The sequence below is a fragment of the Plectropomus leopardus genome, chromosome 3 (assembly GCF_026936395.1).
Source record: "Plectropomus leopardus strain MGB_pleo_1.0 chromosome 3, ASM2693639v1, whole genome shotgun sequence".
Classification (NCBI taxonomy): Eukaryota; Metazoa; Chordata; class Actinopteri; order Perciformes; family Serranidae; genus Plectropomus; species Plectropomus leopardus.
The window spans coordinates 24,284,531-24,306,592 of record NC_142178.1 but is presented as its reverse complement, the minus strand read 5'-3'; the positions used below and the strand labels follow the sequence as shown (position 1 = coordinate 24,306,592).

At 39.6% G+C, this 22,062-nt stretch overlaps 1 protein-coding gene across 1 annotated transcript in view; it reads right to left on the bottom strand.

Annotated features, from left to right (window-relative positions):
* Positions 1 to 13,691, bottom strand: part of LOC121941627 (ovochymase-2) — a 28,432-nt gene extending 14,741 nt beyond the window's left edge. The window contains exons 1-9 of the mRNA XM_042484455.2: positions 13,504 to 13,691; positions 9,876 to 10,006; positions 8,385 to 8,478; positions 7,257 to 7,397; positions 6,913 to 7,010; positions 5,386 to 5,512; positions 4,735 to 4,947; positions 2,042 to 2,257; positions 76 to 216 (exon numbers count right to left, since the gene is read on the bottom strand). Of these exons, the coding sequence (XP_042340389.2) occupies positions 76 to 216; positions 2,042 to 2,257; positions 4,735 to 4,947; positions 5,386 to 5,512; positions 6,913 to 7,010; positions 7,257 to 7,397; positions 8,385 to 8,478; positions 9,876 to 10,006; positions 13,504 to 13,648 (1,306 nt within the window). The 5' untranslated portion in view covers positions 13,649 to 13,691. The remainder of the gene's footprint in view (positions 1 to 75; positions 217 to 2,041; positions 2,258 to 4,734; positions 4,948 to 5,385; positions 5,513 to 6,912; positions 7,011 to 7,256; positions 7,398 to 8,384; positions 8,479 to 9,875; positions 10,007 to 13,503) is intronic.
* Positions 13,692 to 22,062: the final 8,371 nt, after the last annotated feature.

Genomic DNA, 22,062 nt, shown 5'->3' with positions numbered 1-22,062 from the left:
TGAGGTTTTGAGCTGCTTGAGCAACATGTGCCTCAGGTGTGAATGTGTTTCTGTGTATGTGTGTCTTGGATGTACCTGCAATATCCTCAGGATACACAGCTTCCCACCTGGCAGAGAATCCTCGGTCTGTGAGGCGACTGTCTGACTGGAAGCTGACAGATATCGTGTCACTGGCACTGACCACCAGCGGGGGGAGAATGTAGCCACAGTGTGTGCCTGAGCGAGGAAGAGGAAGAGGAAGGATGGAGGTAAAAGATGAAGTTCATGGATAGAAAAGGCGCAGAATAGATGTATGGTTTGTATAAGATGGATAAGAGCAGAGTGGTAAATACTGTAAGCAATACTGGCTGTAAGTAAGTGTGATGCTGAGTGTGTCGGGTGTGGTTAGTGGTTGATGGATGGGGTGGCTGAGACACTAACAAATGAAGGTGACTCTACTGTCTGAGTGTGACCTCATCAACACAATATCACGTGAAAAACACTGTTTCTAGCAGGAGCTTGTGAGCACAACAAACAGCATAAACTGGTAATGTTTCTTGCAGGACGACAAGCAAATTAACAAGCAATGTCCCAAAAAACAGCAAGAAATTATTAGAAAGTTACAAGAAAATGACCTGAAAATGAGCCAAAAAAGCAAAACCCCCCCCCCCCAAAAAAACCAACAACAATTAAAAAACAAGAAAATGACCTCAAGAAAGAGCTCAAAATGTATTATTATTATCTTTTTACTTTAACATAATTTTAAATATATAATTAGAAGAATTATAAATATACCCCCCCTTTTTAAAATCTTTTTTTGTAATACCTAAAAAAAAATCCCCTGTGCTAATTTTTATATCATTTCCATGTTACATTTTAGTAACAATTACCTTTCAAGTTTTTGCAGTTTCCAGGACATTTCTTGCCAAGTTGCTCATTTTTTTCTCATGTTTTTGAATGACATCAAACAAATTTTCTCAGGTGTCAGAGTTTTAAATGCTAGTGAATAGCCTCTGAATGCTGCCAAAAATCTAGGCGTTAAAAGGTTAATGCCATTAAAATGAATGATGCTGTTGATTTGTGCAGCTAAGTGATGCTGTAGCAGCAAACCCTGAGTGGACAGATATGAGTTACGATATGGTTAATTAAAAACAAGTTTTCATTCAGATAAGTAATACTGTGTTTTTTCTTCTTTTATAAGTTACGTAGTCTTGCTTTAAGGGATCTTTAAGGCTGGTGGGTTTTCAGTCTCAAACCAGACCTTTAGCTATTTTTCATCTTGTGTTTTGCATATAATGACACACCCTCCAAAAATAACAGTAGGGTTTGAATGCACCAAACTCATCACCTATGTGTACTTGTACCTCAGCGCTTTAGTCCTTGAGAGCTCAGCAATAGATAACGCTGTATCAGCCTCGCTGCAGCCACTGAAGTGAATAATGAGGGGAGGTAATTTATAGTTTGCTGGGCTCTTTGCTAAGAAGATCCTAATCAACAGTTTTACAGCAGGGGACAGATATTGAGCTCTACTGTAGCGCTAGAGCTGTTAGTAAGGTGCAAAAAAGTCAAAGTCCTCATATCTAACAACATGTTCTGAACAGAGGTGTATTAACTGCAGTTTGTTATGTTGCTTGTTTGCTGTGCTTGTCTTGGTTTCTGAAGTTTCAGAGGAGGGGGAGTTTATAACCTCTAATCCATAGAGGATGCTATTTAGGGATTAAAAAAAGATACAGATGTTGCTGAAAAAGTGAACATTTTCTAAGAAGATCTGAGATGCATTCAGGTGTTAAAACAGTAACAGTAAAAGTATGCAGATATGCAGAATGTGAAACTTGAAAACTGTAATTAGAGGCTCTGTATGCAGCATTCAGAGCACTTATGCAACAGCATTTTTGCTATGTAAAGATATAGCGGAGTAATAGTGTTCTGAGCTGGGAATGAACTCACTTTTCCTGCGTTTACCCTACGTTGAGCTTCAGTGTTTTTGGTAATATTTTCTTAAATATAGGAATAACAAAAACAAAAAACTGTAAATAATGTCAAAGATTAAATTATGGCTCACCTAATGTGTTGTAATTATCTGAGATGATCAATTTGTCCTCCTTGCACTGTCCAGTCTCTCCTGTGATGGCTATATCAGTGATCTGCAGTTTAACCAGGAATCCTCTGGGCACAGATATCTTCCAGGAGCTTCTCAGATGAGCAGGATATGGATTTGGGAAACCCAGTGACTGGATCACTCCTTTACGCCCCTGAAGGATTACTGGACCACCTCCTCCTGCCCATGAACAGATAACAAAAGCTGTGTTTTCTGCATGTCGGAGCTCCACTTAATACACCATTTTGTCTTTTCTTTCTGTTTTCCAAATGATGAGAACAAGCTTGCTTTGAAACAAAACTGCCCCCATGAACAGGTTCATCATGTAGTACCTTAATTGGCCACTGGAGAGAACTGGTCTGTCTGCCAATTGCTTTAGTATACTGATAAATAGATAAACCTCTGGGGGTATCCCCCCACTCCTACGCACGGAGCTACTTGCATTCATCCTTATTTGGCAGCTCGATTAGAGCTGCAGGGAAAACTGCATGAGGAGGCATAGAAGTTATGTAATGTGTATCAACAAGCTTTCATTGGCCAGGAAACAACCCTCATAGATCATCTGAGCAAATAGATAATGACATTATAGTTGAGTGTGCATCAAGAGAAAACTGATTTGATCTGTCTGATAAATAGCTCTGAAGGTGAAGGCTGTGATGGACGATTTTCTTGGAAAGCTCGTTCAGCAACATTCATATTGATGCTGTTAGCTGGTTGTGAGGCAGCCAAACATATCTGACAGAGGTGGAGCAAAAGTCATTATTTTGCAGGTCACATGTAAACAAATCATCAAATGTAATATCATTTTAATAACAGATTTATACTATTAAGATATTCAATTTGCAACTATCATTAATTATTATTATCATTAATCATTTTAAATTTTTTTTTTTAGAAAAACCAGATTTTGCTGCAGAGAGAGCGCTCTTGACTTTCACACTACTCTTCGGTACAAACAGCTGCGGACATGCGGGAAGCAGTACAGAGGAGGAGAGAGGAGAGACCTTCTGCTTAGAGGTGATAAATTTACAGCCAACAGCAACTTAATACCATGCAGTCTCTGGCTTTTGTTTGATATCAAACATCAAAACAAATGATGCACATTTATGACCTATCAATATCAATGTTAGCTTGTTTACTGTATTACATTAATGCCGCTGTCACACTGAACATCCAGCTGAGCCAATTCAAACTCAAAAACTTTGAATGGAAAACAAAACAAACCATCAAATATTTGTATGTTTGTAGCCAAATCTGATTTGACTAACATAATTGTGCACAGAGATGAGTTGTGCACAGCCCTAATTTTTTCTGACTTCAGTAATGGTTCGCTCATGCAACTTGATTAGATGCTGTCTTGAAGACTGGTTCAAACAAAGTGTACCTGGGGAATTAAATGTTATCTTGCTGTCACACTCTGCTGTCCCTCTCACCTGCTGCTGTGGGTCTTTTCCACTCACCCCACCTCCGCCTCTCTCTCTACCCAGCCACTCCTCCTCATCAGCCTCATCACTTCCACCTTCATCTCCAATCAAGCCAGTATTTAAGCAGCCTCACTCCACTCACTCTTTCCTGATAGTCTTCGCTTCCATGTCTGACCTTTAAGCACTCACTCTCGGACTGTTTTCCTGGTTTCGTCTCGGCTCGCCTTTGACCCCCTCTCTCTTCGTCTCTGCCCCAATAAACCTAAAAGCCTTCTGTCCCCGACGAAGAGCTTTGTCTGTGCACTTCCTGGTTCTCGTCTGCCTGTAGCTGAGCGGTGTTCAACTGCTTCGTCGAGAGAGATTGCCATTCTTCCAGCCATCTTCAGAGCCTCCCACCGAGCGAAACATCTCCTCTGTGTCAGTGCCTCTGGTGTTTATTGTTTTGATCGTACTCCGCTTCGCTTCCTGCCTGCCTGACACCAACTCTGCTTCCTCCTCAACCACGAGCCCTGCCTGCCCCTCCTCATAGTTCCCGCTTTTCCCACAAGTTCCCTGCTGTTAGTGTTCCTGCAGCTTACCTGATACATTCACCTGCCAGTCCGCTCCACGTTCACCGTTTCCCCACCCGCACTCTGAACTACCACCTGTGAAGGTGAGCTCACCCCAGTCCCTCTATGAACTCTGCTCCACCCCAGAACTGATAACTGTCCTGCCTTACCTGCAGCCTGATTATAATACCGTTTGCTCCATTAAACCTGCTAAAAGATTAAATAAAGGTCATTACCAACAACTCACCTGCTCTGTTGTGCTGCAACTGGGTCCTACCACACCCTGTTACACTTGCTGGGAATTAATACTGTTAACTTTAACATTTTAAATGACATACTTTTAATCTTTTGACTTGGTGGAAGTCATCAATTATCTTCAAATCAAAAGGCTCAAGTCCAAGTGAGGAAACAAGTCATTGAAGAACGAAAGTCCAAGTCAAGTTGCAAGTCTTTTTATAATTTTGTCGAGTCTTAACTCATTAAACTTGTACTTTGAGTCCAAGTCATGTATAGAGTCTATCCTGTAACATCAGATGTGTATTTCTACTGTACCAAGACAGAGAGGGGTGAGTTGGTTGAAAAGGTCAGTTGAGTAAATGTGTTTTCTCGCTCACACTTATTTATTTATTTTTTTAAAGTGAACAAGAGATTAAAAAAAGCATATACATTTGGATCGAATGCTTACCAGAAGTTGTTGGAGGTGGAGAGGTTTGTGTGGTGGCTGTTTGTGTGGAGGGTCTGGGCGTGGTGGGTTGGGGTGTGACAGGTGGAAGGCTGGACTTGGTGAAAGTCGCGCTGAACCCTTTAGAAGTCAAGGTGTTATCTGACTTGAAGCGGACCACCATTGTGTTTCTCTTGGACTCCACTGTTTTTGGCATCATGTTCCCACAGAATTTACCTTCAATGGATTATATGGGTGTTAAAAAGTGAAAAAGTGCTAAACAATCACAGAAGCCTGCGCAATAGCAAAATCAGACAATTTACAATTACCCAATGCTGCTTTAACAATAAAGTCTATGCAGACATTCAATAAGTTTAAAATAGACTCCAGAACCTGTCTATTGTACAACTCCCCAAACTTTTAATTGATCTCATCTTTTATTCATGCACCTATATAGTTGACATTGCTAATGTAGAACAAAGGCCACAGTCTGAAATTCTTTGCATTATTATTGCTCACCCATCTTTGACATAATCTGTGCTCACATGTGAACATATTGTTGTATATTTTAAAATCCCTGTTAATCTCACACATGCAAAGCACATTTATTTTTCTCAGAAGCTTGTAGTCCTGTAATCCTCACTGCATAATGGAAATGTGTAATGTCATGCTTACTGATTGAAGAAGAGCCAGCCTCGTGTCCATCGTAGACCTGAACAAAGTCTCCACAAGCCTCAGGGACCAGGTCAAAGGAGGTAAACGTCAGTTGAACCTTCTCACCTTCAGGCACTGTGATTCTCCACTGATCCAACATAGAAATAAAGCACACACCTATTATTTGTGCCTGGATAAACAGATTTCCCCAAATAATTTCCCCCTTTTAAACCTCATGGTTGCAACATGAGTTGCATTTTGACACACTCTGACTAATAACTAATTTTTATCACTGACTCTGCTCTTGTTTGGACAGGTGGCGACCTGTCAAGCTAAAGCAAAGAAAGATGAAATCATGATGACAGCCAAATGAGACCATATGACTCCCTGTCCAAACCCAGCGTGCAAACCCTGACATCAAAATTGACTCTGATTTAATTAGATGCATTCATCATCGATCAAGACCACAAATGCTGTCAAGATGATGACGCTGAGATCCATAACTAATGGATTTACTTTGAAATGCTAATCTGAAATCTTTAGGTTTGTTTAGTACCACATGCTGATCCATACTAAAACACAGGGTGTACAACGCTGCGGTAAATGTGATATGGTATGGTTCAATATTTAGGACATCCTTTTATCATTGAGTTGCCGAGGTAAATTCAATAGATTTATAAATTACATGATTTTAAACCTGAATTCACCTCATCAAGACACAATCCAAATGTTAGAAAATATCAACCCCTTTCACATGTTGTCATGTGATTAATAAAGTCATGTATAAACATTGGGGCTGTCAAAGGATCTTTTTTATTTGTGATTAATGGCACAATTTTAATAGTTAATCGCAGTTAATGGCATTATTAATCACATGTTTTCAATTCCATTATTTTGCATAACAAAACTGTTATGAAGTCCATATTGACAGGGTGAAGCCATTCTTAGCAGATCATCTCGCTGAAGAATCAAATGACAGCAAAATACTGCGGGCATGTCTATAAAGGGGAGCCTCATGGGTACCCACAGAACCAATTTCCGTTCAGATATCTTGAGGTCAGAGGTCAAGGGACTCTGGAGCGTTATTTAGTCCCCTTTCTGAAAAGCTAGTGGTACATAGTTGGCTCCTAAGGTTTTCTATTTTCACATGATACCAGTATCATCATTGTAGCTTTAAAACTCAGCCCGAGACAACCTCTTAAACACAGGAATATTGGCAGATGTTTAACACGATTTAAATTGTTATTGTAGGGACCTTAACTGCATTGTCAGTAATGCCTTAATGCTGACAGCCCTAATAAATACACATTTTAATAGCTTTGGGGGAAATATTGGTCACTTATTAAAGAGAATATGTTCCTGGTAATGTAAATTCTGCGATTAATATTTATTTCCAGTCTGTGCACACGGTGCAGTATGATGTACTTCATCATCCTCAGATAAAGGTCAGCTGCGCATCCTCAGAATTAAAAAAATAAATGGCATCATGTAGCTGTCATATTTGCTTTTATTGCATCTATTTGCTGTGGACTTGGTGTATATGTGTACCTGATATAGTGCTCCGTTTGGGTAGTTTTGCTCTGGGAAGCCAGGGGTCATCAGATCCCCCTGGTCACCTTGGACAAAGCCACCAGCTCCGGCTATTTCTGTCAGCAGGGATGGAAGGCACTTCAGCTCCACAAACACCTCAAGGATACCAGTAATATACCTCTCCACCACCACCTATCCATCCCCTTTCTCATTTCCCTTCTCCTACTCCTCTTTTCATCCAGCATCCATTTCTACAACATTTACTTTCTAGGTCAATCATACACTCATAAGACAGACATCCAACATTATGTCAGAGCCAAGGCAATTTTCTTGCTGAAATGGATTTCCACTCATCTTCTTACCTGGTGCGAGCTCTGGAGCCACGGCTTTATAATGAGCCTTGAATCCTTGGTCTGTTTTTTGGTCATTGGTGTCGAAGTACACTGTCAGGTGGTTTGTGAGCGACACCACCGGCTTTGGCTTGGTGTAGCCGCAGTATTTACCTACAAATACCACAGAAGTTATGTAGAAGGTGACAGTTCGATTTCACACAGCTTATTTCTGAATGCAATCAAAAGTAGGGTTAATCTTCTCCACAGAATATCACCGAAAGATCATGAAGCTGTTAATGTCAGTGTTGCGGCCAGACCCCCTGGTTGTCCCTGCTAGAATAAAAAGGTAGTTGCCTTGTTGGTATCCGAAAACAAACAAAATGACTACAAGATACAAAAGGATACAAAAGATACAAAATGACCAAAAAGCAACAAAATGACTGAAAAAAACAAACACAAACTGACACAAAATTACTAGAGGGAGAAAAAACTACCCTACAAGATATAACATGACTGTAAAGTGACAAAAGACAACTACAAAGAATCACAAAACAACCACAAAGACACACAATTTCCACACAAGAGACACAAAATGACCATGAGACACAAAACAACAATGTAACAATAAATGACAACAGGGCAAAAAAAAAAACCCACAAGTTACACAACATGACCACAAAGTGACAGAAAATGACAACAAAGACACACAAAAGGACCACAAACTGACCACAAAGATACACAGAGCTATTTTCCATTTTTTTCTAATGTGCTCCCCTTATTTAAGTCTCCGCTCGAGTCTGGATAACTAAGAGAGAACACAAAAAACACAGGATATGTGATGAAACTTGACATCAAAGATGTCTGTGAACCCAGTACACTGCTTTAAACTCTGCAGTCTGGGTGGAGAACCAGCCGAGTGTTATTATAAGTAGAGCAGTGTGCAGTGGACCAGCAGGACTGTGTGGCTCACTAGCTGAGTCTGCCCATGGATGGATGGGCTGATTTGGGCATGACATCAAAGCTGCCACTGCAAGCTGAAAGAGCTGCTGCGTCTATGTTCATATCTGTCTGTCTGTCTGTCTATCTGTCTGTCTGTCTGTCTGTCTGTCTGTCTCTGTCTTCTCCCCCTAAGCTTTGACTTGGTGCAGAATGTTTTACCAATGGTTCCCAGAGAGTCTCGTAGTGTGATGAAGTCTGCCGTGCAGAGCTGGGTTTCCTCCAAAGCAAACTCTTCAAACCACAGTTGGATCACCTGCAACAGAAACACACAGAGGTGTTTCACTCGTGTTTTTTTAATCTGAGAAGTCAGACTGCTGACAGGGAAGGCAAGAGAAGCTCAGTGTGAAATCTAAGGGTGTGCATGTGCAAGCTGTGGGTGTGCCTCTAAGTGTGTCTCTCTTTATGTTTATGTGTGTTTAATGAAAGCAAAAAGGAAGAGGGAGAAATAAAGAGACAAAAGCAGCCAGCAAATCAGGTGGACAGGGAGGCAGCCATGCAAACAGAGAAAGATCAAGGATTTAGTTTGCTCCTGTGGGTGTGGGGAGGAGAGCTGAGGAGAATGAAGGAGACAAGGCAGCCATCTGTCTGTGATGCTGCCACTGCATTCATCCCAGCTGTCCTGCACTGCTTGGCCTCACATAAGACAGTTTCCCCAACAGTGACAAACTCTACTGATTAGACACACAGCCACAAACACCATAAAAGACCCTGTCTGTCTGAAATAGAGACGTGAGTGAATTGTTTTGATCAGCATTGCAGTGTAAAGAAGATGAATGTGTCCAAGAGGGAAATTATTTTGGGGCATTACAGAATAATCCCCTTACAGTAAATGAAATCCATCAGTCAGCAGGTCATTGTGCATTATTTTTATCTTACGTGAAGACTTTAGGATCATTTTAAGGGGACTGTGACTCTACTGTATATAGGTCACTGATTAAGGGGGGAAACAACACTGATGCTGATCCCAGCCTATTCTCATTTCGAAGTCGTCAAATGTTTTCTCTTTGACAACGATTTAGGTGTATGATCCTGATGCCAAAAGCCACCTTTCACATCAGCATGATGCTCTCCTGGATGGCATAAACTGAGAATGTGGCTGGAAAGAATTGGTCGTAGTATTATTATACGTTGACAGCATCTGCCAGCTGGCAGCCTAATACGTGCACGGGCAGCGTCACTCCCATACGGAACCTGTTGCATTCACATAATACAAGATGGAACGACATGCGGTTGATGGTAATATAAGGAGCATGAGGGCATCAAAAGGGCGGGGGAGGGGCAGTGGATGGATCCAACATGCCATAGTCCGTTGTTTGCTTTCAGTTTGAATGTGATCTTTGTTTTCTGCACCCAACCATGTTCCTCCATTCCCCATCCCTCGCCTCCACCCTTATTGCCTAATCCTAACCATCGATGGCAGCATGTGCATTTGTTGGCATCCTGACGTTGGTTGCCATGCGCTTCTGTTGTCTAAACACAACCATGTGCAGTGTAATCCCACTATGTACTTGTGCTAATATCACAGTAATGACATCCCAGAATAGCAGACGCAGAAGGATACCTCAAACCAAATATGTAGACACGCAAGTCCACTGCAAAGTGGCAATATGTGACGACATGGGATGAGAATGTGTTGCTGATCCATGTCACCTTGTCAGGGTCCACAGTGATGTGCCAGGTGCAGCTCTTTCCATTGTCGTAGCTACTGGGGTAGTTAAAGCTGGTAAAAGTGCCCGACTCTTCAGACAGCTGCTGAGGACCACCACACCCTGAGTCCGGCCCTGGAAATTAATTAATTTTATGGCAAAGGAGGAAGCTTGTTACTTTCATAAAGTATAGCAACTAAAATCACATTATGTAGAAAAAAACAGCTTCTATCCTTTTTGATTTCCTATGAAAAAAAATGCTGATGAAACTCAAGATTTTTCTATACTCTAATTTTTGCTTATTCAGTACCACCAGCTTAGGTGAAAGATTCTACAATTTCAATTTATTTATTAATTTATTTTTATCATTTAGTACATGGAACACTAGCACTCAAATGGCAAATTTACTTAATTAGTATTTTTGCTTCAAAGCCATCATCAGTGTGTCAATAGCCGCTGGCTGTTGTTGTTGTTGTTTCTAGTTGTTGCAAAAACTCATACTGTATGTCAGTCAATTTCTGGGCAGTTAACTTTTTTCACACATGGACCCTATAATGCAATTATGTATTCTCTGTCTGTTGTTTGAACTTCACCTTTCACACAATATGCCATTGCTGCTTGTTTTATCACACTGATGATGGATTTGTAGGTGAAATGCATCCTTTTCTGTTCCTTTTGCCCACATAAAATAAGCAAATTTGTTTGTACGAGATTCATGTATCATTTTTTATCATACAACTCTAAAGCCATGCCTCTCTGTGAGGCTGTAGCCTTCTTGCAAGCTAAATGCTAATGTCAGCATACTAACATGCCCATAATGTCAATGCTACCATGCTGATGTTTAGCTGGTATGTTTACCATGTTCACCTTCTTAGTTTAGCATGTTAGCATGCTAACATTTAATTTAAATGTATAGTCTACAATGTAGCATCCTCCCTAAAACAGGATGAATAGATATATAGAAGTAATCCCTCTAAATCATCGTTTATGACCCACTAGAAGTTTATTTTTCTGCAAAGGCTCTGCCCTCTGCCTGTGCTTTCTTATCTTCTTCTTATTTTCTATGTTCAGGACATTTATGGGCGTGTAACCCCACACTGCTCAGGGCCTTTTAAAAAAGAAAGTGACAAGGTGCTAGACCACATGCAGCAGGCATATAAGAGACATGGTGCTGGAAAGACACAAAAAAAGTGAGGCAAGATGCCAAATGGTCGTGAATCTGGGGTTGGCATTAATTTTAAGTTATGCTGGCGAGCGTGTGTGGAAACAGTAACCAACAATCCTCCATATGTGACGATCCCTCTGCTGGGTTCCTCTCTTTCTGTTGTTTCTTTCTCATTCCAAGACAGCAGAGTTAAGTGCAATCAGTATCATGGGACAAACCTGTGCCCAGTGTGCTTCATGCACATAAGATGCACCAGCATTTGGTCTGCGCTGGCACACCTCCTCATTATAGCTTTGCTTTGCATCTTTTCTTTCTGTTGTCTTTGTTTTTTGCATGGCATCCCTACATAGCAGTTTCACTCATCCACTACCTAAACTACTGACCTATTTGTATGACCTATTTGCTTTATTTCTTTTAGTTAACAAGTCACTTAATTAATTGTCTTGTGTGTCTTTTGTCCAGCCTAAGAGCAGGGTTGTGACAATAGTATGCCTTTAAGTAAATGGCTGGAGGACTTTCTGAACCTAATAAGCTGAAAGACTCTGCATAATGCCTGTCATATCTGGATAGGGGAGGGAGGAAATAACGAAATAACTAACACATAATATTCACTGCTGGTCTCAACCATCCTGACTGTTATTCAAAAGTAGATTTTATTTTATTTTATTTTATGTTTTGGGGGAAATCACGTATTGATGTAGGATCATATGCATGCACATGCATGTATTAAATAAAAACACATGTATAAAATAAGTCTTATATATTTGTCTCAAATGGAAAATCAGTTAAATTCTGAACAGGGAAGCATGCTAACATTTGCTTATTAGCACTACACACAAAGCAGGCCTACATCTGAGGCATATGGGAATATCATAAGTTTAGACAAAATTTAAATTTGTACGTCTAAAACTATTATTTTCATTTATTATTATAAAAACGAAAACACTGCAGCTTAAAAAAATCCAATAACTAAAAATAACACCTTCTGGTATCAGCAGTGAAAAATTCAAATCAATTGAGATGCCTTGGTAACAGCATTGATTATACAGTATGTCATCATCCAGAGCAGCAGCACGCTCTCCCTTGTGGCTGGAGCCGCTTCTGTTTGGGAGTCTGGAGCTCAGCTGTTTTTAAAACAATGAAACAACTGGAATATATTTTGTCATTTAGGCAGAACATAACTGTCAACATAATCACATTGTTGTTCTGTTATGTAAAACAAGCCATCTTGTTTGGGGGGGGGCAATGATCCTGTTAATGCATTTTATGAAGATAAACTAGTATAGTGAATGAATAACACAGACAGAGTTACCTCGTTCCTCATTGTATATTCTGTCTACTAATATGATTTTTATTCAGGCATGCAGAAGACTTTGAGGACTTGCAACTCCAAAAGCAAATTAGTTCAGCTGATATTAATTTCACCACTTTACTTCTGTCATGCAGCACAAACAATTCTCCGGCTTTGGTTTCCAACGACAAAACAAGGCAGCAGAAATGTGTCTGCTATTTAACACTGAAGGAGCCTTTTTTTCCAGCATAACAGCAAAATGAATACTGGCTTTCTTATATGAAAAACTAGAGAGGGATGAAGGAGAAGTGGAGGAGGAGGTGATGTATTATTCTACAGAAACACTATTGACGTAGTGATGACACAGATTATTGCTATTAAATTACAGGGACAGCACAGGGGTCAGACAGAAAAAAATAATAGTAACAACATAATCTTGCATGTTGTCCATGCGTCCCTCTTCTAATCTGTATTTAAATTTTCTTGGGATCAAAAAGAGAATGGGCTGAAAAAAATATAAAACTCACTGAGAAAATGTCAAGTGCATTTATTCTTTCAAATCTTGTTATGGTTATATATTTTTTGCATCATGTTGGAACAATCCTAAATCACATATTTTATATCACAGCAAATTGCTTCTAACTTTTGTGCTTAATTCTAAGTCAGCGTGCTAACAATGATAATGCTAAAATGCTGACGTTAAACAGGTATAATGTTTTTACCATGTTCACTTTCTTACTTAAGCGTGTTAGAATGCTAACATTTGTTAATAAGCAATAAACTGAAAATGTGACTGAGATTGATAGGAATGTCATTAGTAGCTGGTATTTGGTTTCAAACCAAAGTATTGCACAACAGGTAATCTCGACCTGATGGGAGTACTAGAGGAGAAGTTTGAGCATCAGCCATAGGCTGTGCAAAATAATGACTGTAGCCACTGTGACATCTGTGTGTCTGGACACAAATACGTGAATAATTACTGAAACCTCTAACAATATTAGCAGGCCTTTCTATTTTCTTATAACCATCACAACATTGTCATAGTTATCTTAGGGATTATTGCTTCTTTCTTGATTCTTATCTGAGAAAGACTATGAGAAATTGTAGAGTATTTTTTTCGAGGGATGTGTTGGTATTTAAATAGAATACACTTCATTTTCTAAGATACACACTCACCTTCTGTATGAGTAGAAGAGTCATCTTTCCCAACAAAGAAGACAACAATAAAGCCGATGCAGACGCAGGTCATGGCCACAAAGAGACCTATCAGAGTCTTTTCCAGGGTGCTCAAACCCCTGGACCGACGACGACCCTTCTCCATGTCTATTTTGCTCACAGCAGTGGAGATGCACCAAACTGTGCCTCATCCAACAATTCACCAGCTTATTACTGACACTATCTGAACTCTGATGGCACAGATGAACCTTGAGCTCCTTCAGATGTGGTATTGAACGTGAAGAGCCATAAATCACACAGTATCATAACGACAAGTTAATGAGTATCGATGGAAGTGGCGTCCCAATCAAGAGGTCATCAAGATATGTTTCAAGGTAAATGATTGAGATGGAAGGTAAAAGGCACACCTGTCAACTGTAGACCAGAAAAGCTGGTTTTAGATGTTTGATGTGATCATACTCACACATTCTCTGAAATATGTCACAAGATGTAATTATTGACATGACAGTTCCTTCAAATATCAAGAAATAGACAGAGAAGTGTGTCCTCATATTTAAAGATGGCAATCCAGGGTGCTGAAGAAATAAGGGTGTAGGTTCAGTTGGAAAAAGACAGTTGCACAGTAAAATCACACAACGATACACTATTTTAAGGTATTTTCTATTAGGTTTTTTAAATTTTTTTTATTGCACACTGCAGTGCTGTGTCTTTTATTCTTGGTGCTCACCACAGTTGAGCAGCGTTTTCTCAGCTGAAGCAGCAAATTCATTATCTTAAAAACTGATGACTGAATGTTTTATTTATAGCTCTTTCATTACATCAACACTCAGCACGAAATGTATTGACAGTCAACAAATGTAAATCAGCAAAAGGCAGTGACCAGACATTCTGAGTCCATTATAGTTACACTGAGTTTTGTGCATGCAGTTTTTCTGTCTTTCTCTCCCTCTCACTGTTTTGTTTTTATTTTACATTTGTTGCTTTAAGATACCTGCCATTGCTTCCATGATAAAGTTTCGTCATTTCTTCCGGCAGGACTTTAACCATTAAACCTTCATGCAAATTCAAATTGCTTCACAGGTTGCTGGCAACAGGCAGGTGCACAGATAGACCCCAGGTGGTGCCTGAGCACCTCCCTTTTTTTTGCCTCTGGCAAGATAAGTGCTCTTTTTTGCAAGTTTTTTTTCTATTTCTTTTGTTAATGTTATATGTTACTTTGTTTTTTATTTTCCTCCATGGCATCAGTTCTCAGTCAAAAGTGTCTTGTAATGCCTGATAACTGCATTCGATTTCCAATTCTCTGTTTAGTTTAACAGCCCTTGTCACTCCTTGCTGGCAAACATTATAGTTAAACATTGTCATCTGGTTAAAATTAGCATGTGATGTCAGGTGATCAAAATTCAATGTCAAGGGCTAATTCAATTGCACTGTTTTGCTACAGTTTCCAGGTTGAACGACATGTTTAACGGTGTGCAACAGGTTTTGAGGTGTGTTTTCTCTCGTTTGGTGGGTGCACCAGAGGTGTTACGCATCATTCTGGTAGATCTACTCACCCAAGTCATGGTAATTCTAAGTGCTTTATTGTAACAGACTTGATTGAGTTTCTTTACCTACCTACAATTTTTATACCTGTTACATACATTATGTCTTTTCAAAATACACTTCTGTTTTCACAAGAAATGTAGAGTTTCTGCTTGTTAGATGCATACAGTCATTTTTTAATTAAACGTAAAATGTCAGTAAAATACCTCGTATTTACCTTTATTCCCTTGTCTATTAAAAGCACATGGTTAGGTTTAGGCAGCAAAAGTAATTTCTAGGTTTAGAATTAAAAAAGATATCCTGGTTTGGCTCAACATGTATATGAGAAGCAAACAGTGTGGCTGAAAGTCCGGGGTTTGTTCTATCCATCTTCCTCCCATCCCATCACCCTATAGCGACTTTCCAGCTCTTCTATTACATACTTACTAGCAGTCTTTCATACTGACACCATCTAGTAGTGTCATACGCTGCAAAAGGTGCCTTTTTGCATCAGCATCTGACAGTAAAATCACAGACCAAGAGGCTGTATTTAATGAGTTGATTGAGAAAGGGTTGTTGCACCCATTTAAAAAAATGGGAAATTATTTGAAATTGTAGTGTAGTGGTATCCCAAATGATTCTTTAACAGACCTAAAAAAGTCAATTTTTCTGTGCAGGATTAGTGTTGTAACAAAGCACCGAGGTCAGAGGTAATGAGTTTCACAAGAAGGATCTTCGTCTCAGGATTCTCCATACAAAGGCGCTTCATTGGGTTTTATCAGACTCACTTTGGATATATTAGAATCTGAAGCAGCAAATCTGTCGGTCTTTCTCCCCTAACACTTCATTTTCCTCTAAAGATAAAGACTTTCCTTCTATTTCCTCTCAGTGAAGAAAGGCAGCGATGTTCCAAAAGCTGCTCATCTCTCCATGGGGACGCCAATGATAACAGAGAAAAAAGTCGTTCTTTAGGCAGTATGATGGCTGAGACCTCTTTTCAAAGACATTGTCAATACCTCCATTATATTGATATACGCATGTATTCTTAGTGCTCTTTTCCTTTCTCTCCCTTTCTTTCTCGCTGTGTTTCACCTTTATCAGTGCTCAGTTTGTTTTGGATCTTCTCGCTCCACCAGGGGACCTATGATTTATGGGCACATCTGTCAGCCGTAATAAAGCAGTCTCTAATGAAGCCAGGGAAGGTGACCTTTGTGTACATACAGTATGTGTGTGTATGCGTGCTTTTCTTTTTAAACGTGCATCTTGTGCACATGCATGCTCTGGTAAAAAGGTTACGAGGGCATGTGCATGTGCATGTGAGCTGAATGGTAAGCAATCAATGAGGAGCTCTAAAATGCTGAATACATGTACAGTATGTTTGAGAGAGGGAGAGGAAAGACACACAGGCAAATGGATAGAAGGACAAAACAGTAAATGTTTGAGGAAACAAAAGGGGTACGTTGCAGAAAACTGGAATTGTTTGACAAAGGAACACACTCACGGAGCCAAACGCTGCACTACAAACAAATGTAGGCCACATATTCCACTGGGATCTGAGCGGCCATCAGGAGGACGAGCCTCACTTCCAGCTATCTGGCTGGTACAATACGAGGAAAAATAAGGGGAGCAGGAGAAGATCATTTCATGGGAAATATTCTGCGGAGTGAAGGCCAGCAGAGGCTTTAATCACCTCACAGTTACCGGCTTTATTATGATATCATCGTCAAAGAGAGAAAGGAGCGTCTAGGACACAGAGAAATAGAGGCTTAGCGAGAAAAGGGGTGTGGGGAGTTGAAAGGGGGAAGCAGAGTGTGAGAAAGAGAACACAGAGGATGGAAATTGATGGTGAGAAACAGCACAAAAATGTCTGAAACATTCAAAGCTGCCAACAGTCAGCTGTTAAACCTCCAGAGCAGTTCTGAAGTCTTGGTTACACAGAATTAAATGGCAAGACTGTGATCTCCAGCCACCCCTAATTACCCACTCTACAATCTCAAAATATGATCTGTAAATAGTAATTAACATTCATTCCCATGATAAAAGTGAATATAACATTGCAGCAAATCATCCTTGAGTGGGTAGATTTTATCTTGGTGATGGTCTGGATAACTGTAATGGCTTCTGTCCAAGTGTTGTAGCATCTGCAGGGTTTCTATTAGGGTTTCTATATGAGCTGAAGAAGCTAATGTGTTTGTGGAGCTAACTGGGTCACTGCAAGCAGATCTCAAATCCCAATACCAGGACAGCAACTTATCCATGGGACTTCAATTATAGCTCAGAAATGTTACTGCTGCCCTGAATTCCCCCCAGATTGTGAGGATGCTAATACTGAGTTACACACATGGTGAGTGTTTACACTGTGAAATGTTGCAGTGACATCCAAATAGACTGAGTCAGGGCAAGATAGTGTCTAAAGTCAGTACCCACTCAAGAATCCTAATGTGATTTTTCAGTGTACTCTGAAATGTTCATTAGATTATTATTAATCATCCAACTGTAGGTAAACATAGCCTCTTGTGAATTTAGGAATCAATAAAGATCTTCTGGTCAAATACTTAACCTTATACACAGGTGAATTATTATATGATAACGTACACTTTTATCTTTTAAAGGAACAGTGTGTAAGATTTAGGTGGATTTAGTGGATTCTTGTATATAGAATAGCAGATTTCAACAACTTGAAACTTCTCCTGGTTAGAATTCCTTTAGTGTTTGTTGTTCAGCAGGATTTTTATCGGTGGCCAAATTATCCTCAGAGGTCTCTTCCTCGACAAAACAAATGGACCAGGTGATCTAAGAGGTCGTTGTCACTCCCAAGTCAGTAACCTTTTGGGTAGGAGAGTGAGGCCAAAAGCCACCTCCCACATCAACATGCAACGTGCCCAACCATTGTGCCTCATCATCCCACCACACCTGCATTTATTGACATCGGGCTGCATCATCCCACCATGATGTCATCCCACCGCATGCATTTCTTGACACCACCATAGCGGCATTTTGGAGGATAAACAGCTGACGCACAAGGATACTTTAAACATCATTAGGTGACGCGGAAGGTCACTGACCAGGCGTCACCATGTGAGGAGTTTGGAGTGAGAATGTGTTTGATTGTACCAGAGGGGCTGCTAACTAGAGTGGTCAATGCAAAAAAGCAAAAAAGAAGAAAAACAGTTGTAGTATTGTGGAGTGTATGCATCTGTATTTTTTCAAAAAGCTTTTTTTCTATTTTTTTTCCTGTCTCTGCAATGCTCTTTGCTGATGGTAGGAGTCTATAGAAATGTGTGCATGCATGATTCAAATAATTCTTTGCATGTGGCATCTTTTAATTTGAAAGTTTTATAAACTTCAATTAAAGATCCTATGTCGAGGATTTACGCGCATCTAGCAATGAAGTTGCAAGTTGCAGCCAAATAAAAACATTGTTTACCAAACTTGAAGGAGAACTACGATAGCTGATACAAAAACGGGGGAAATGCCCTATCCAGAGCCAGTGTTTAATTTGTCCATTCAGGGCTACTGTAGAAACATGACAGTGCAACATGATGGACTCTGTAGACAAGGACCTGCTGCCTATGTAGATAGAAACGGCTCATTATAAGGTAACAAAAAACAAATCAACTCTTAAATTTTAAGGTGTTTATAAACTAAAGAAAACAGTAATTATGTTGTATTCCCTTTCTGCCAATATATCCCCCTAAATCCTACATACCGTACCCTTCAATGTGGCAGTGTTCGACCTTGTAAAAGCATAGAGGAAAAACAATGTGAATGCATGATTTCTCTTTTAATAAATAACAAATTCCAGTAAATATTTCATACCACCCTGAAATACATGTTTTCTGGCACCACAGTTTCCCTGCAGCCTGTGCTTGCCCAGAGCACTAGTATCATTAGTTTTAACATCTCAGCGTGAGTCTGTGGAGGCCCTTGGGCTGTAACAGGGGGCTCCTGCTGCCTCTCGCAGGCTATCAGTCTTTAATTTTATCTTCTGACACAGCCTGGTAGTTTCCTTGTTAAGTGGTAACACTTGAGAGATTATTATTTCGCTCTCAAGCTGGGTATTGGTGCTGAGCTGTCACTGCTGTCGTGTCTCAAAGATATTTAATTTAATCACCAACATTTCTAACAACACATTGTTTTGGGTTATAAGTTATGCTCTTCAATACAAAAAAATATGAATTAGCAAATACAAATGAAGAAAAGAAGTTGTGACAGATACGTTGTGCAAATGTTCATTATGGCATCCCTAATATTTGCATATAAGAGAGACAAAATGCAGAGCATTAATGGTGAGGTGGAGCTGAGGAATAATCACTTATTTTATGATCAATTAGGCCAAATGAAAGTAAGAATTATTACTTTGGCAATAAAACAGTTTGTATAAAAAATATTCTCTATGACTGTGAGGTGCAAATGTACAATACTGTAGTTTTTATGACAGTTTAATTTTATTTTATTTTTTGCCTTTAAGGTCTCGAGGATACAGCTGGTAATATTCTTTATTTTTTCAGTTGTTTATAAATCCCATGAAAATGCTGAAATTAATTGATCCTGATAACCATAGCTGAAGCCTGATGTATCTTATTCCCTGGGCAACAGACCTTCATTGTTGTCCAAAAACAATTAAGAAGGATAATTACGATGAACATGTAGTCTCTTCTGAATCAATCCCACATACACCGCCATGCTGCAGTAAATACTTACTAGTGCATTAAATGTGTATCAATACATGGCTGGGAAAGTCCCAAATGAAACATCTCTGGTGCAGCAGTATTGTACGCGGATGGACGGCGTCAGTTGATAATAGGGCAGGATGGAGCTGTTGCGACCGTATGATGTGCCGACTAAAGTTCAGGTTGAAATACTGCATATAACAATGTATTCTCAGGAGCACAAAGGTCCCTGAGGCTGAGGGGTGATGGATGGGTCAAAAAAAACCTGGACTGGTATAAATGTAAAGGCAAACCATGATGTTTATTTATTTTTTTTCTAAACCAAAACATGTGCTTTTGTTGACGTCCCGGCATTGGTTGTGTCATCCTGAAAAGTCAACAGCAGATGCAGGAGGATACCCAGAGTGTAATAATTTGTAGTCCGCAAAAAAAACGGCGATATGTGTAACTTGGATGAGAATGTAATGAGATAAAATCTTGAGATCTGCCCTCCACTGGCTTCCTGTAAAATTCAGAATAAACTATAAGATCTTGCTGATAAAATACAAGGCACTGCACAACCTTACATTTTCTGATCTCCTTGTTCTTTGTTCTACTTCTTGACCACTCTGATGAAAACATATGTTGATCATGCATTTGCTGTTTTAGCCCCTATCCTCTAGAACAGTCATTCCCTGTCCATCAGATTTGCCGAGTCCTTGGACAGTTGTAAGCATCTACTAAAAATCCAACTTCGTTGGCAAGCTTTTCTATAAAGCAACTTAATGTGTAATAGTTTTATTTGTTTGTTTCAGTTTTGTCTGTCTGTAATTGTGTTGTGTTCTATATTGTAATTTATTGGAATCTGATTAATTAATTAATTCACTCATTTATTTTAAGTATATATATTTATGTGTGTGTGTGTGTGTGTGTGTGTAAAGCGCTTTGTAACTGTGTTTTAAAAAGTGCTATATAGATTAAGCTTTACTTACTTATGTTGTTCAATCTAATTTTCTGCAAGAAAGCAAATAAGCGTACTTTAAAAAATGTATTCCTTGGTAAGAAACATCTTTGGTTTTGGTCTTTTCAGTGAAATTGTCGACAATTAAAAAATTACACAATAACACCAGCTTTATACTTAATTTTTTGACAGTTAACAGATCAGATTCAAACCCAGTGTGTATCTATAACTCACAGTGTGTGCTTTAGATGATTGAGTCCACAGTACGCTCCACTGCTGGATATCTTTTCCCATATATGAGTGCAGTTATGTGCCCAAGGTATGTGTTAATTAAAATACTCATGGAGGGTATGGCTCACACAGCCAGTGAGGTGAATATTGAAAGAAAGCTGAATGCCGTCCCCTGGTTAATGGCAAGGGTGGTACATGTCCATGTGTCTTTGAAATCTCTCTCCATGTTCCATGTCACTGGAATAAATCTCTCTCTGTGCTAACCCACCGCCTGTGGCCGAATCTAATCTGCACTTCCAAATGGGGACCAGGCATAACGGCACAATGAGTAGGGGGTTATTAAAAATTGAAACAGAAGCTAATTAAAGACAGGGTGAAAGAATCTGAATTAAGGCTGGTGACCGGGCACACTGAAATGGACAGAGTCAACGTGTAAAGGCGAAACTGACCTCGACTGGAATGGGAGGAGGAGAGTGAGACATTAATCTACCTGAGGCTGAATTTATTTAACATGACTCATATTAGTAATGTCATTTTGGCACCATCAGCTGGCTCTTTAAAATGAGGCTCGTATTAAATAAGAGGATGTAAAGAGGTCATGGAGGTCACTGCTGCTTCCAGAAACATCCTCAGTCTCTTGCTCTTACACAAATCATAGCAGGTAGGATGAGTTGGATATAAGTACAACTAGTGGGTCAAAAAAAGGCTTAAAGATTAGGTGCTTCAGTCTGACTTTACAGGCTGTGACAGAGACTACGAGTATAGAGGACATTTTTTTTCTCTGCTATCACATCCTGATGTTAACAGGAAGTGACATGCTTGTTAAGACAATAACAGCAGTCGCCTGAAATCAGCGTTTCACCAGTCAGGACAGTAAATTCACACTGAAAGGAACTTTTCACCATGAAAGAACGGCTTTCTGGAAGTATTTTAGTCGGAGCAAAGCCTTTTAAGACACACTGTTATTGCATTAAAATGTTGTATTCAAGATATTACACTAAACATAGCAGGATGGAAATCACAGAAACAGAACTCAAATTAACCTGGAAACCTTGATTAATGTAGATAAGCAGATGATCTCATGCTGAGATTCTGGTCAATTACATTTGACAGCATCTAAGACTGAAACCCACAATTATTTTCATTATTGATTAACCCTTTAAAACCTGAAATGACAAAAGTTTTCTTGTGCTG